We start from the raw sequence: 15293 nt of genomic DNA on the forward strand, positions 1-15293 counted from the left end.
TCAGTGTGGCCTGTCTGATGGTAGTGGTGTGTTGGTGTGTCGCACAGCACCATGACCGCACTGTGAGTGCCAGGCCAAGTCCTCGCCAGCCGTCGGGGACTGCCTTTCTCTCTCTTACCTGGAAAACTGCCCAGGTCCCCCACCGGACTCCTGGTCTTCTCTGTCCCCCCTTCTAGAGTCTTTTCCTTTTTCACACAGAGGCCACAGAGGCATTTTTCCTTTCTGTCTTTAATAATGATGTGCATTCAGTGACGTGTGTAAGTATATAACTCGGTGATCCTTACATATTTGTACACACGTGTAACTACCTCCCAGAGGAAGAATGTGGGGCTTCTCACCATGGCTTCTTTGGGACAATGCCTAGCCCATGGTAGCCCCTCTACTGAGACTTCTCTCACTAGTTTTGTCTGTTCTAGGACCTCATCTACATGGAGTTACAATGCATGTTTTATTTGGTTAAGGCTTCTCAAGTTCAACATCGAGTTTTTGAGATTCGTCCATGTCGCCGAGGCCATTGGTGGGCTTTTGCACTGCTGTGCAATACTGCACAGGATTAGTGAACTACTCTTGCTTTTCCCCTTCAGTTCCTGATGGATATTTGCATTATTTTCCAGAGTGATCATACTAGAAAGGAAATCTGATTGTGTCCCCAGCTGATTGAGACCCTCTCAAGGTTCTCCAGTTTTCTCAGATTTAATTCATTCAAATCCCTTCTCAGGACCTGTAATGCCCTGAGTGGTTTGGCCCCTGTCTGGTGCTTCCGTTTCACTTTCCACCCTTCTCCCTCGTCCTCTGAGCTCCTGGTGCACTGCTCTCCGCTGAGTTTCACTGGGTCTTGCTACTTCCCACCTCTAGGTCTTTGCACCTGCTGCGCCCTCTGTTTTGTAATGCTCCCTGCCCCCACCCTGACTTCCTTTATGGGCCAAATCCTCCATGTCCTTGAGACCACACAACTCTTACATCTTCAGGGAAGCTTCACTGACTGGCCCCCTTCTAGGGCCCACACCTCCTTGCAGCTCCCTCCACCTCCTCCTTCAATGTCCCCCAGTGAATAACAATTTGTATGATTATTTGGTGATTATCTGTCTCCCCCATCAGACGGTGAGCTCTGTGAGGACAGGCACTGGTTCTGTCTTAATCTCCAGACCACAGCTGGCACACCGTAGGCACTCATTAAATCTGTAGTGAGTGCCAAGTGTAGAGTAGACCCCTCTGTGAACCTCAGCACTCTCCCCTCTACCCCCAAATACACAGACTTTCTTTTGGGAATCGTCAGGGAACCTGGACTCCCGCCATTTCCCTCCTTGGCAGCTGAGGGTGGCGCACCCAGGGGCGGGCCTCCCGCCCCACAGCGGACGCTGATTTGGCCTGGTTGGGCAAGGCCAAGGTTGCCTAAGGGGAAGTTACTCATCCTGAGCTCAGGTAAGAGGACCCTGGGCTGCGAGGCGGCACACCGAGGGGGTACTCTGAGGGAGCAGGATCGCATCATGGACCCCGTCAGGAAAGCAGGTGCCCAGGCAGTGATCTGGACTACAGGTTGGCTGCTGCTGCTGCTGCCCATGCTGCTCCAAGGTAGGTCTGGGTAGCTAAGTTGGTTAGAGAGTCGTCCCCAGAGCTAAGGTTGTGGGTTCCATCCCTGGCCGGGGTACATGTAAGGATCAACTGATGAATGCACAAATAAGTGGAGCAACAAATCGATGTTTCTCTCTCCCCACCCCTAAAAAAAGATAAATAAACAAAAAGAAGGTGGGTCTTCTGGGGAGAGGAGTGGAGGGGGCAGCGTGGGGTCCCAGGGAAGAGGGTCCCCTCACTCCCTACAGAGGGGGCTGTGGGAAGGATCTGGCATCCGGAGGAGAAGGGCTATGGGAATGATCGTCTGCCCTGGTCAGAAGGGGCTGTGGGAAGGGTCTCCCATCCTGGGCAGAGGGGACTGTGGGAACGATTCCTGCCCTGGGGGAGGGGCCTGTGGGAAAAACTCTTCCAACCTGAGCATAGGGGGCTTGTGGGAAGGGATCCCGGACTGAGCTACTCATCTGTGGGGAAAATCCTCCCATCCCGAGCGCAGAGGTGTGGGAAGGTGCTCCCCCTTCATGGCAGAGTTCTCCCAGGGCTTCCGGCCAGGGATGGGGCACCTTGGGCCTAGGGCTCCCACTGTGGGCCTAGGGGGCTTGAAGGAAAGGGACACAGTGTCTCCCCTGACCCCAAATTGGTGGGAAGCTTTTCCTGACTCCTGCCCTGGAAAAGGATGTGCAAGAGGATTGTCTCGTCCTGGGGAGCGAGGGCATGGGAAGGGGCGCCCTCCGTGGTGGGGAAGGGGGCGGGAGGCGGCTTAAGCAGCGGTCCACTCCGCCCTCGCCCCCAGGAGCTCAGGCCCTGGAGTGCTACAGCTGCGTGCAGAAAGCCGATGACGGGTGCTCTCCGCAGAAGACCAAGATTGTGAAGTGCGCGCCGGGCGTGGAAGTCTGCACGGAGGCCGTGGGGGCGGTGGAGACCAGTGAGTGGGGCCCCCTGGCCCACGTACCTCCTCCTCCGAGCTCCTCCAGCCAGGCCCCTCCCCCTTACAGTCCAGCCTCTCCCCCTGAACTTGCCCCTCCCCCGTCCCACTCTTTCTGCCTGGCCCGGGCCCTGCCACAACATCGGGCCATTAGGGCTTAGAGGGCGGCGGGCTGAGAGTTGAGAAGTGGGTGGGTGAACCAGCAAGAACCAGGATCTGGGACCCCGTCCCCTCCTGGAGCACACCCTGTCCATTTCTGCGCCACCACGATCTCCCCACCTTCTGCTGTCCCTGCCAGAATGTTCTCCTCCCCAACCCAGCCTCCCCTATGCAATGGGGCCCTGGCGATGGAGATTCTGTAGAGTCTTCTAGGTTCCCCAGGCGGAGGCCTGGACGCTCAGACCCACATCCCACCCGTGTCCGAGGCCGCAGCTCTCAGGAGGCCCCGCCCCTCTCTGATCCGGTGCCTTTTTGTCAGCCTCCCAGTTCCTTCTGAGGGTGCCTTCTTATAGCCACCACCCCTGCCCCCCATTCTGTTCGATCTGTCGGCCCGGCAGCCCCTCGGGTTCAGCTTTTTGAAGTTCCGCCCCTCCGTTTGTCATTCTCTCCTCGGATCGGCTCTTCCTGAGGGCCTCGCCTCCTCTGACGCCCCTCCCCTTCCCTCCCGTAGTCCACGGGCAGTTCTCGGTGGCAGTGCGCGGCTGCGGGTCCGGACTCCCGGGCAAGAATGACCGCGGACTGGACCTTTTCGGGCTACTGGCCTTCATCCAGCTGCAGCAGTGCGCCCAGGACCGCTGCAACGCCAAGCTCAACCTCTCCACGCGAGCGCTCACCCCCGCAGGTCGGTGGGAGCGGGCCCCAGGCCCAGGGCGGAGCGTATGGGGCCGGAGCCGCTAGGGGTGCGCGCCAGCCCGACGCCCGAGAGCGCAGAGCGGGCTGGGGCGGGGCCACGGGGCACCCGGCGGGCCTCGGCGCTGCAGGCACCTGTGGGGGGCTGGACGCCAGGGGCGGGGTCACGGGGTGGGGCGGAGCTAGAGGCTGAACTAGAGTCGGACGAGGTGGGGAGTCGTGGACTGGAGCCACCCCAGGCCGAAGTGTGCTTTCCGAACCATTTTTTTTTAAATTAAAAAAAATATTTTTATTGATTTCAGAGAGGAAGGAAAGAGAGGGAGAGAGAGAGATAGACGCATCAATGCTGAGAATCATTGATTGGCTGCCTCGTGCACGCCTGGGGATGGAGCCTGACACCCGGGCATGAGCCCTTGACTGGAATCGAACCCGGGACCCTTCCGTCCGCAGGCCAATGCTCTATCCACTGAGCAACCCGTCCAGGGCCCGAACCTTCTTGACCCCTTCCTCACACCCCGCTCCCTCTCCCTCGTAGGTAATGAGAGTGCGAACGAGCCCAACGGCGCCGAGTGCTACAGCTGCGTGGGGCTGAGCCACGAGGCGTGCCAGGGCACCGCGCCGCCCGTCGTGAGGTGCTACAACGCCAGCGACCGCGTCTACCAGGGCTGTTTCGACGGCAACGTCACCCTGACGGCAGGTGAGCGAGCCGCGGAGCAGGGGCGGCGGCACTGGCAGCCTTTCCGAGGCCTCCCGGGCGACGGCAGCCCTTTATGCAAAGGGTCCCCCCCACCTCCGACGCACTCTGGGCGCTGTCGGCCTCAGTTCTCGTCTTGTTTTCAGAGCTTCTTGAGAAACGCAGTCCTAGGGCATGGGGATAGGATGCTTTCTGTCCTAGTTTTTTCGGGAGATGCACTTCCATAGAGGCCTGCTGAGTGCAGATTGCAGGGTCGGGCTGTGGGAAGTGTATTTAAACCTTCAAGCTTCTACCCGGGCATTGCGGGGGAATCTGGTTCTGACTCCGTACAACTCAAGGGGTTAGGGTGCCCCCCTAAACCACAGAGGAGAGATGTGGGTCAGCCTCGTGGCCTCTGCCTCGGGGAATCATGGGAGATGAAGTTCTTCAATCCCTCCCACCGCCCACCCCTCTGCCAGGTGTATTATGAGAGAGTAATTCTAACTCTAGGACTAAATATTGGTGATGTTATGGGGGGGGGGTGGGGAGGACAGGGGAAGTGGGGGACTTTTGCTCGTCTCTTTGTGGTTCAGCCTCTGAGACTACTACAGGAAATGTGACCCATCCTATGCCAAGGACTGGGACAGTGTTTCTCCAAGTGAGGACTGAGTTGAGACTTTTGGATCAATGGAACCAGAGCCCCTCTGTCCCTGTTTTGGAGTTTTTTTTAAAAAAAATACATATTTTGGTTGATTTTAGAAAGGAAGGGAGAGGGAGAGAGAAATAGAAACATCAGGAATCATTGATTGGCTGCCTCCTGCACGCCCCCTACTGGAGATCGAGCCTGCAACCCCGGCATGTGCCCTTGACCGGAATCGAGCCTGGGACCCTTTTGTCCCCAGGCCGACGCTCTATCCACTGAGCCAAACCGGCGAGGGCTGTTTTTGGAGGTTTTCGCCTCTAAGTTTTACTCTGGCGAGGCCTACCCGGCCCTGTCTTCAACGCCCGGCCTGTTTGTGTCTCCCTCCTCAGCCAACGTGACCGTGTCCTTGCCTGTCCGGGGCTGCGTCCAGGACGAGTTCTGCACCCGGGACGCGGTGACAGGCCCCGGCTTCACGCTCAGCGGCTCCTGCTGCAAGGGGCCCCGCTGCAACGCAGACCTCCGCAACAAGCCCTTCTTCTCCCCGCGAATCCCGCCCCTGGTCCTGCTGCCGGTCCCTCGGTCCACCACTGCGGCCACCAGCACCCCGGTGGTCACTACCTCCGCCCGAGCACCGACCAAGCCCGCCTCCACCACCAAATCCAGCCCCGCCTCCGCCAGCCAGACCCCCCCGAAGGCGGTAGAACCCAAGACGGCGCACAAAGAGGAGTCCAGCGTGGCCGGGGGCGCCGCGGGCCACCAGGACCGCAGCAACAAGGAGCAATACCCCACGAAGACGTGGGCCCATAACCAAGGCTCGGCAGCGCCCGCGGCCGGGCTGGCGGCTCTTCTGCTGGCTGTGGCTGCTGGCGCCCTACTATGAGCTCCTCCTCCGCCTGGGAGCCTCCTCCCTGCCCTCCTGCCCGAGCCCTGGGGACCCTCCCCTCCCCGCCACTGGACTGGGCTGGCCCAGCCCCTGTTCTTCCATTGACCTCACTCAGTACCCAGCTTCCGCTGCGCTGGCTTGCGGCTCCGGGAAAGAAAGGGACCTTTGTACATATCCTCTGGGTGTCGTAGCTTTTTGAGGCAGCAAATGTATCCCCCGAATCCTAGTCTCTCCCCTGTGCTCATGGTGACGAGAGTAGTTGGAATTGTCCCCGGGACTGCGGGAGAGACCACGATGAGCTTTGCTGGAGCCAGCCTGGAAGGTGGGGGGCCGAGCGGGGCAGCGCGTCCCCCGTCTGCGGGCGGCCGGCCCTGCCCGGCATCTCCGTGGGAATCGTCTCAGCGGCTGTCTTCCCGACTAGACTGTGAGCTCCTCAAGGGCAGGGACCGAGCCTTATGCCTCTGTGGTCAGTTTCTGGAACGTAAAGGCCTCAATAAAAGTTGGATTACTTTGTACAGTGTCTCAAAGGAGTCGTTGCTACCTCATTTCTTCCAATAACTCTTGAGGCTGAGCTAGGGAAGAAATGCCAAGGCCTTCCTTTAACAGAGGCGCTGAGATAGCCCAGCGGGGAGTCTGGGTTTGAACAACTTTCTTTTTCATTATTTTTTAAAATATATTTTTTATTTGACTTCAGAGAGGAAGGGAGCGGGACGGAGGGAGACAAACATCAAAGATGAGAGAGAATCACTGATCAGCTGCCTCCCACATGCCCCTTACTGGGGTCAGGCCTGAAATCTGGGCCTCTGCCCTGACGGGGAATCAAACCATGACCTCCTAGTTCATAGACTGAGGCTCAGCCACGGAGCCACACTGGCCGGGCTGTTATTTCTTTTATCTTTTTGTCTCTGACACCTTTCAGAGAATAGATGTTTGTCAGGTATTTTGTTTATTATTGCTTTTAAAGTTTTTATTTGTTGATTTTAGAGAGAGAGGAAGGGGGACACAGAGATTTGTTGTTCCATTTATTTTGCATTCATTGTTTGATTCTTATCTGTGCTCTGAATGGGGATGAACCCACAACCTTGGTGCATTGGGACAGTGCTTTAAGAGCTACCCTGCCAGGTGCCAGATAATTAATTAATGGATTGATTGATTATTGTTGACATTATTACAGATGTCCCCCACTCCCCATCCCCACCCTTTGCTCCCTCCACCCAGACCGCCTCCCTCCCTCTGGCCCTAGCCCCATTGCCGGCTGTGTCCATGGGCTATGCATATATGTTCTTGCCAGGCATTTTTAAAAGCACCCACTGTTTGCTGGTGCCAGGCACTGTGGCAAGCACTTTCCACGCACCACTGACTATTCAGAGCCTTCCTGTAATATAGTATTAGCATTTTGTTTTCCAACTTTGATTATAAAAAATTTCACACCTACAGACCAGTTGGAAAGATCATGCAGTGCATCTCCCTTTGCCCTCCGTTGAAGTCCCCAAACTTTTAACATTTTGTGAGGTCCACTTATGCTCCATTTTACAGATGCAAACACTGAGGCACAAACAAGATTAAGTCACTTTCTCAAGCTTTCCCAGAGCTGGGTTGGGACCCAGGGAGTCACCCTAGAGCAGTGGTTCTCAATCTGTGGGTCGCAACCCCTTTGGGGGCCGAACGACCCTTTCACAGGAGTCACCTAAGACCATTGGAAAACACATATATAATTACGTATTGTTTTTGTGATGAATCACTATGCTTTAATTATGTTCAATTTGTAATAATGAAATTGGGGTTCACCACAACATGAGGAACTGTATTAAAGGGTCACGGCATTAGGAAGGTTGAGAACCACTGCCCTAGAGGGTGCCCCCAAAACAACTAGTTTGCATGTGAGGTGTTGTGGAACACAGATGGGAAGGCCCTGTCCTGATCTACGGCTCACCAGTTAGTGCTACACTGCTCAATATGGTAGCCACCAGCCACATGTTGCTGTACACATGTTAGTTTAAATTCATTAAAATTAAAATTAAATAAAATTTAAAATTCAGTTCCTCAGTCACATTTCAAATGCTCAAGTAACCACATGTGGCTACTGTATGGACAGTACAGATATGGAAATTTCCATTATTTCAGCTCTGGACTCTAGGGTGTAACAGAGAAAAGACCCATGATTTTATCTCTTTATTTATTTATCTCCCAACCTCCTCCCCTCCACTGATTTTTAGAGAGAGTGGAAAGGAGGGGAAGAGACACAGAGAGAGAAACATCAATGTGAGAGAGACACATTAATTGGTTGCCTCCTGCATGTGCCTGGACCAGGGCCAGGATCCAAAGTATGTGCCCTTGACAGGAATTGAACCCAAGACCCTTCAGTCCAAGGGCCAGCACTCTAACCACTGGGCAACCCTGCTAGGGCAAGACCTGTGATTTTAATCCACCGGGTGTTGGTGGTGAGCTGAGGCCTGGTCAGAGAGTGTGTCAGCAACAGACTGGGGAAAAATTTAGCCAGCTGGCATTTCCTCCCCTCACTCTTATCTTTAATATATTTTTAAAAAACCCTTTCATCTTCCTGTTATTCTTTCCTAGTCTCCACCCTGCCTCTGACCTGTCTATCAGGAGCATAAATTCAGTTGTTAGTGTACTGTAGTCCTAATTGCTTCGATGAATGTCATCATAAACTTTCCAATGGGCTGAGTCAGAATTGTGCTGGAACCAGCGTCTCTCCTTGGCTGGCTTCGACCAGGTCAATCCATTCAGGGGAAGAAATCTACCAGGTGAGAGTTTATAGGTACCATCAGGTGTCACGACCATGGATTAAAACCCAAGCTGGGGATTATGGGCTAATTAATGGGCTTTTCTTTCCTGAATTAATTTACACGGAAATATGACAGTGCCACTTCAGTAAAAGCACAGTTACGTGTGGTTGTTGACAGGATATCTGATGGACTGTGCTCCTGCGTTTGGCATGCAATGAAAGGGCATCCGGAAGAGTGCAGTGCCCCTTTAGAAGGAGAGATTGTTCAGGTCTGGCCAACAGTCTCCAGGCTCCTCCCTGCCCAGCAGAGCTTCCAGTCTGTGCTGTGCATTGTGGGAGCCGTGAGCACTGAGCACAAGTGGTGGGTGTGCGACTGCAGTGTTTTAATCTTATTTGAATTAGCTTACATTTAAATGAGCTTGTGGCTGCCATGTTGGACAGCAAAGCGTTAGATGGACAGCTGGCGTGTTGGCCAAACTGGAGTGCTGTCTTCTCATAATTGGGTTCAATGAACAAATAGAGGTTCCTGATTTGGGATCTGAGCATGACAACATTTCTCCCTGACTGTGCAGGACTGTTCTCGGGGACTAGTCTCTGCTTTTCAATATCGGCATGACCATGGGCTGGCCATTTCGCTTCTCTGAGCCTGCGTTTCCCAATCAGCCAAGCAAGGGATAATAATATCCCCTTTGCGGCGTGTTGTGAAGTCGGGCTAAAGTTCCAAGCCAGCCCCACCTTTTCCTAGCTGTGTGACCTTGGACGTGTTACTTAATCTTTCATGGCCTCAGTTTCTGCAACTTTAAGATGGACATTAACATTACCATCTGAAGTTGTGAGGATTAAGCAATATCTGCACGGCACTTAGGACAGAGCCCGGGTGTGATACAACCTATTCAGTATGTATTTGCTCTTGTTATTCTTGTAAGAAGACTGGGCAACGATGGTAGGTCATGACATCAATTCAGTGAATCTCTACCAGTGATGTTGGGGCTTATCTCTTTACCGTTTCTCTTGGGATTGATTTTTCTGTTATATTCCAGTTCTTAAAAACCATATTTGATATTAACTTTTTAAGCAAGGAGATGTTGTTTTGTGCTGCATTTGTTTCAGGTTCACAAACATGTTTTGTACTGGTCTTGATATAAAAAAAATTTCTTGCCCGGCCAGTGTTGCTCAGTGGTTGAGCGTTGACCCAGGAACCAAGATGTCACTGGTTGATTCCAGTCAGGGCACATGCCTGGGTTTCCGGCTTGATCCCCCCATAGGGGGCGTGCAGGAGGCAGCTAGTTGATGACGTTTCTCTCTCATCGATGTTTCTAACTCTCTATCCTTCTCCCTTCCTCTCTGTAAAAAATCGATAAAACATATTTTAAAAAAAGTAAAAAAAAAAAAAGCTTCTTACTTCCTATGTGCTTAAACAAGTTTTTAAAGCACTGCTTTAGCCCTAGCCGGTGAGTTCAGTGGTTAGAGCATTGGTCCTCACACAGAGGGGTCTTGGGTTCGATTCTTGATCAAGGGCACATACCTGGGTTGCAGGTTGGAGCCCCAACCCAGTTGGGCCCAATCGATGTGCCTCTCACATCGATCTCCCTCTCTCTCTCTCTCTCCCCTCTCTCTCCCTTCCACTCTTTCTAAAAATCAATGGAAAAAATATCTTCAGGGGAGGATTAACAAAAACAAAAAAAGCACTGCTTTAATCTTTAATTGGAAATACCTCAAAATTACAGAAAAGTTGTGCGTACAGTACAAAGAAATTAATTTTCCTAAATCGTATGAGAGTAAGTTGCCAATGTTATGCCCCACAATGTTTAGTGCGTGTTTCCTACAAACAAGAACCTTCACGGAACCAAAGGATAACTTCCAACATAAAAAAGATTAGCACTGATAAGTTTCTACTCTCTAATCCTCATACTCCATTCAAGTGTCGCCAGTCGTCCCAATAAATGGCCTGCACAGTATGAACACAAATTCAGCCGAGTACATTTACCCGTTAGAATGATGTCATGCAGGTTTTTTGTTTTAGTTTTTAGTCATGCCGTACGTGTTTTTTAATTTTTGTTTTTACTTTTAAATTACATTTTACTCTTCTCCCCATCACCATTTATCCCTCCATACCCTCTTCCTCCTCCAGCCCCCACCTCCCCACAGTCACCACACTCTTGTCCCTGCCCATGAGTTCTTTCTTTTTTGCTCAATCCCCATCCCTCCCCTACCCTGCAACACCCCACCCCCAACCAGAGCTGCCTGCCTGCTCTGTATTTATGAGTGTCTCTATTTTGCTTGTTAGCTCATTTCCACATATGAGTGAAATCATTTGGTACTTGCTGTTCTTTGACTGGCTTATTTCACATAATGTTCTCTAGGTCCATCCATGCTGTTGCAAAGGGTAAGAATTCCTTTTTTTGTTTTTTACAGCTGTGTAGTATTCCATTGTGTAAATGTACCGTAGCCGTTTTCTCAACTCATCTACTGATGGGCACGTGGGCCGCTTCCAAATCTTGGCTATTGTAAACAACGCTGCCATGGACAGAGGGGTGCATGTCTTTTTTCGAGTTAGTGTTCCAGGTTTCTTTGGATAAGTTCCCAGAAGTGGCATTGCTGGGTCATAAGGCAGTTCCGTTTTTAGTTTTTTGAGGTAACTCCATACTGACAGCAGCCCCACCTGGGCAACTCGGCTTTCCACAGCGACAGCCGAATAAATTTAAATACTAATTGACTTTATTGAATGATTCACCAATCGGGCAGCGTCCCACTTAGCAAACAGAAGGCAGCTCCCAGGAGCTGTACAAAATGGAAGGTTTTATGGGCAGATTACCTCACTCGTGCGGATCAGGAAATTCCAGATGGGTTGGTTTAAAATTCTCTTCTTGGGAGAGACTAACCTGCACTTTGGGCCTGTTTCTTTTCAACAACAGTAAAGGGTTCAAGCTGGACTCTGTCGTTGCCCTGAGCTGTCCTGTCTCTTTAGCTTCCTTTGGTCTGGAAGAATTCTCCCCTCTCCCCTTGGCCGTCATGACTCTTGTGAACATCACAGGACAGTTTTGGGGTGGGGTGTCCATCGGTTGCCTTGGTCTGTCTCCTCTCCGGATCAGATTCGGGTTATGCATCTCGGGCGGGAGTGTCCCAGGAGACGTTAGGCTCTTCTGACACCCCCTCAGGAGGGTCGCTTTCAGGACAGTCGCTTTGATCGCTTGGGAGAGGTGGTGTCTTCCAGGCTTCTCCCCTGGAAGCCACCCTTCCCCTCTTTGTAATGAAGGTGTTTTCTGGGGAGACATTCAGGGGCTGTGTGAATATCCCGTTCCTCACCACATTTTCTCTTTTATTTTGAGAGTATGTTTATTAAAGCTGGGGGCAGTGAGACAAGGAAGGGCTTAGGGTGGAAGAACAAGGGAGCCTGGGAACATGACAGGAAAGTGAGCCACGTGGGGCTGTGTGGGCCCAGAGGGAAGTCAGTCCCAGGCCTTGGAGACATGTTCAGGAGGTAAACCTGGGATGAGCTGCTGCCGCCCATTGCTCCCCTTGTTGCAAATCTTGTGGGGACCCTTGGAGTTTAGGAGATGCATGCCTGAGAGGGAAGAAAGGTGTGAGGGCACTCCTCATCACACTTTTGATTTCTTAATTTATAGACTCATAGCATTGGTGGATTATCATCTCTTCTAGTCATGGTTTGTTCTCATGTTCCAATTGTCCCCAGTTTCACCTGTGGGAGCTCCTGTGAGCTGGTCGCTGAGTCCTTTCAACCTGTCCCCATCATTCTTCGAGCATTTTTGTTTTGTTTTGTTTTGCTTCCTGGCACAACAAGCCTGCCAGGCTTACCTTGTCCTTTCACGGTGCCCGTCCTAGAATTAGCCTTTACTCCAGGAAGCCCTGGTACATTTCACTGGAAGATGACATTTACTTTCTTACTTACTTTTGTTAATCCTCACCCGAGGATATTCCCCCCCACCCCCCATTGAATTTTGAGAGTGGAAGGGACGGGGAGAGACACACAGAGAGAAACATCGATGTGAGAGAGACATAGATTTACTGCCTCCTGCACCCTCCCTGACCTGGGCTGGGAGGCAACCGAGGTACGTGCCCTTGACTGGAACAGAACCCAAGACCCTTCAGTCAGAGGGTCGATGCTCAAGCCAGCTCTGGCTGGAGGTTGACATGTAGAAACCAAGATTTGGGACCAATAGCTGTGGTTGCTATTGTGTTCTTGCTGCACCGAGGCTTTCTCAGTGGACAGAAGTAGGAAATGTGGATATATTTACACACACATGTACATCTATAGTTATTCTACATCTATCTCTATGTCTTGAAAATCAGGCGGCTACTCTATCTCCAATTCCAACCCCTCATATAGGGTTCATTTTACTAGTAGTTTTCTCCCTTTGCATAATTGTAGTTCATTTCTCCATGAGTGAGAACTCGGGCTCTCAATGTCCTTGGTATCCTTACTTCTGTGCTCAATTCCCCTGAAAGTAGCCAGTCTTTTACAGCTGCCACTGCCCACACCCCACAGCCCCTGGGTGGCCACCTGCTCATCCCACCCTATTCTGAGCCCTGCACCCCCCTCTCCAACTTGCTTCTGTTCAGGAAGGGAAAGGAAAGGCTGACAAAGGAAGAGCTTAATGTGTTTAAAATAGATCTTTGTTTTGCTCTTCCAATGGCTACTCCTAGCTGCGCTTTCCTTTCCTTTTCTCTTTCTTGTTAAAAAATGCAAGATTCTGCATAACTTAAGTGTTCTTTTGTTGAACTGGACAGAGCTTTAAAATGTTTTCAGCCCTAGATGGTTTGGCTCAGTGGACAGTGTTGGCCTGTGGACTGAAGGATCTGAGGTTCGACTCTGGTCAAGAGCATAGGCCCGTGTGCAGGCTCGATTCCCAGTGTGAGGTGTGCAGGAGGCAGCCGATCAATGATTCTTTCTAATCATTGGTGTTTCTATCTCTCTCTCTCCCTCTCCCTTCCTCTCTGAAATCAATAAAAATATACTTATAAATAAATAAGTAAATAAATAAAATGTTTCCAGCACAGCACTCACTAAATCAGGAGTCAGAGAAAGAGAAGAGGAAGGAGGAGATGGAGGAAGGACACAGGGGCAGGGGAATCTAGACAGATGAAAAGCAACAGAGGGAGAAAAATGACCTCATCTGCTGCCCATGTTTTTTCCAAAGTTTGATCGTTGCGGTCCATGTTTACGCTTGAGAAACAGATTTCAACATCAGGCAGGGCTGGCTGGGGACAAGGCAGCAGGCAGGAGACAGGTGGAGCGTCTGCCTGGACTGGCCTTGCTGGTTTCTCTTCTTCCGGGCTTGTGTTTTTAAGGAAGGGCTCATTTCATTTGAATTGCATAAGAAACACATGGAGACCTTCTTGCTGTGAGACAAACATTCACGCCGTTCAGAGAGAGCAGAAAGCCCCTTTGAGAAATGGGCGGCCAGCCAGCGGCAGAGGGGGAATTTGAGCGCAATTTGGAAATGCTTTTCACAGTGACAAAAGTACATAATGTTTGACTTGGCAGTTTTCCTCCGAGGAATTCATTGTGGAGAGACGGGTTCATATGGCTGACACAAGGTCTGCTCAAAGGCTCTGAATTCCAGTAGTATTGGTAATGGCAAGAAACTAGGAATATCCTAGAAGTTTATTAAGAGGGGACTGGTTAAGTTAACTGTAGTACATTTAGACAGTTTGGTGCTTTATGGACACTGAACAAAACAAAAGGGTATTATGCTAAGTGAAATAAGTCAGAGAAAGACAAATACCATATGATTTTACTTATATGTGGGATCAAAAGAACCAACAAACACAAACAAACAAAATAGGAACAGAGTTATAAATACTGAGAACAGTCTGATGGTCGCCAGGGGGGAGAGGGTTTTGGGGGGTTAAGTGAAAAAAGCAAAAGCATTAAGAAGTACAAGCTGGCAGTTACGAAATGGTCACAGGGATGTAAAATACAGCATCGGGAATATATAGTCAATAATATCATAATAACTATGTATGGTGACAGATGGGTACTAGACTTATCAGGATCACTTATATCTGAAATGAATATAATATTGAATGCCTACTATAATTGAAAAATTAAAAAAAATGCAACACATGAAAAAAACAACCCCCAAGGCACATCTATATATACTCATCTGGAGAGATTTTGATCTTGTTCATGAAAAAAAAAAAAGCAAGATGCAGAACAGTGTGCCACTATTGTGTTAAAAAATGATCTCTGTGCGAATGTTTATAGATATTTCAGGAAATACCCACAAGGCAATAAATGCTCTTGCCTCTGGAAAGGGGATGGGGGTGGGTGGGGACTTTTCCATCCTTCCTGTGTGATCTTGGACAAGCCTGTGCCTTCTTGAGCCTCAGTTTCCCCATCTGGAAAGGGAGGGTGATTAAATGAGAGACTAGAATTTTATTCCAGGGCAGGCACACCAGACAGGCATTGACGAGAGGCCCACTCCTCCTGTGACTTCACAAGGAGCCCACTCCCAGGTCGTGTTCATCTGTTACCGGAAAAAGAGCTTGGCTCTTGGTGGGTCTGCCCAGGGCCAGCGGCAGTGTGTGGGTTTTTGACTTCACGCAGGAAACATTTCAAAACGTGAGTCCAGGTGACTGTGAGGGAACCGTAAAACAGGAAAAGGCTTAGCAATGAAGAAGCAACAGGCTCGCCTAGGCCGGCTGCCCTCGCTCTCTGGGAAGTCGGAGAAAAGGGGCCTTGGGAACAGGTTCAGGGGTTGGCCTGGGATGGGCTGCCGCTGTCCGTTGCTCCCCTGGTTACAAGCCTCGTGGGGTCCTTGAGAGTTTAGGAGATGCCTGTGGGGGAAGGAGTGGGGGAGAGGGAAAAGGAATGGCAGGGACTGCTCCCCCGAAGGAGAGTGTGCCCTGGATCCTTTGTCTTTTTCTTTTTCTAATTTAAATATAGTTTATTGATTTTTACAGAGAGGAAGGGAGAGGGATAGAGAGTTAGAAACATCGGTAAGAGAGAAACATCGCTCAGCTGCCTCCTGCACAGCCCCT

General features: G+C 51.0%; 1 protein-coding gene and 1 long non-coding RNA gene across 3 annotated transcripts in view; both read left to right on the plus strand.

Moving 5' to 3' along the window:
* Positions 1-1383: 1383 nt before the first annotated feature.
* LYPD3 (LY6/PLAUR domain containing 3) lies at positions 1384-6057 on the plus strand. Of its 2 annotated transcripts, XM_006759098.2 has the most exons (5): positions 1384-1572; positions 2363-2494; positions 3165-3335; positions 3879-4040; positions 5049-6057. In XM_006759098.2, exons 1-5 carry the CDS (start codon positions 1488-1490, stop codon positions 5537-5539), a joined length of 1041 nt encoding a protein of 346 aa, XP_006759161.1. In that variant the 5' UTR covers positions 1384-1487; the 3' UTR covers positions 5540-6057. The 2 variants fall into 2 exon arrangements, with proteins under 2 accessions (XP_006759161.1, XP_015416396.1); XM_015560910.1 differs by lacking the exon at positions 2363-2494 and having other exon boundaries at positions 1426-1572.
* Positions 6058-8152: 2095 nt separating this feature from the next.
* LOC107182357 overlaps positions 8153-15293 on the plus strand; it is a 9158-nt gene continuing 2017 nt past the window's right edge. The window contains exon 1 of the long non-coding RNA XR_001513080.1: positions 8153-8307. This is a non-coding gene — a long non-coding RNA (uncharacterized LOC107182357). The remainder of the gene's footprint in view (positions 8308-15293) is intronic.

The sequence above is a fragment of the Myotis davidii genome, unplaced genomic scaffold (genome assembly GCF_000327345.1).
Source record: "Myotis davidii unplaced genomic scaffold, ASM32734v1 scaffold896, whole genome shotgun sequence".
Taxonomy (NCBI): Eukaryota; Metazoa; Chordata; class Mammalia; order Chiroptera; family Vespertilionidae; genus Myotis; species Myotis davidii.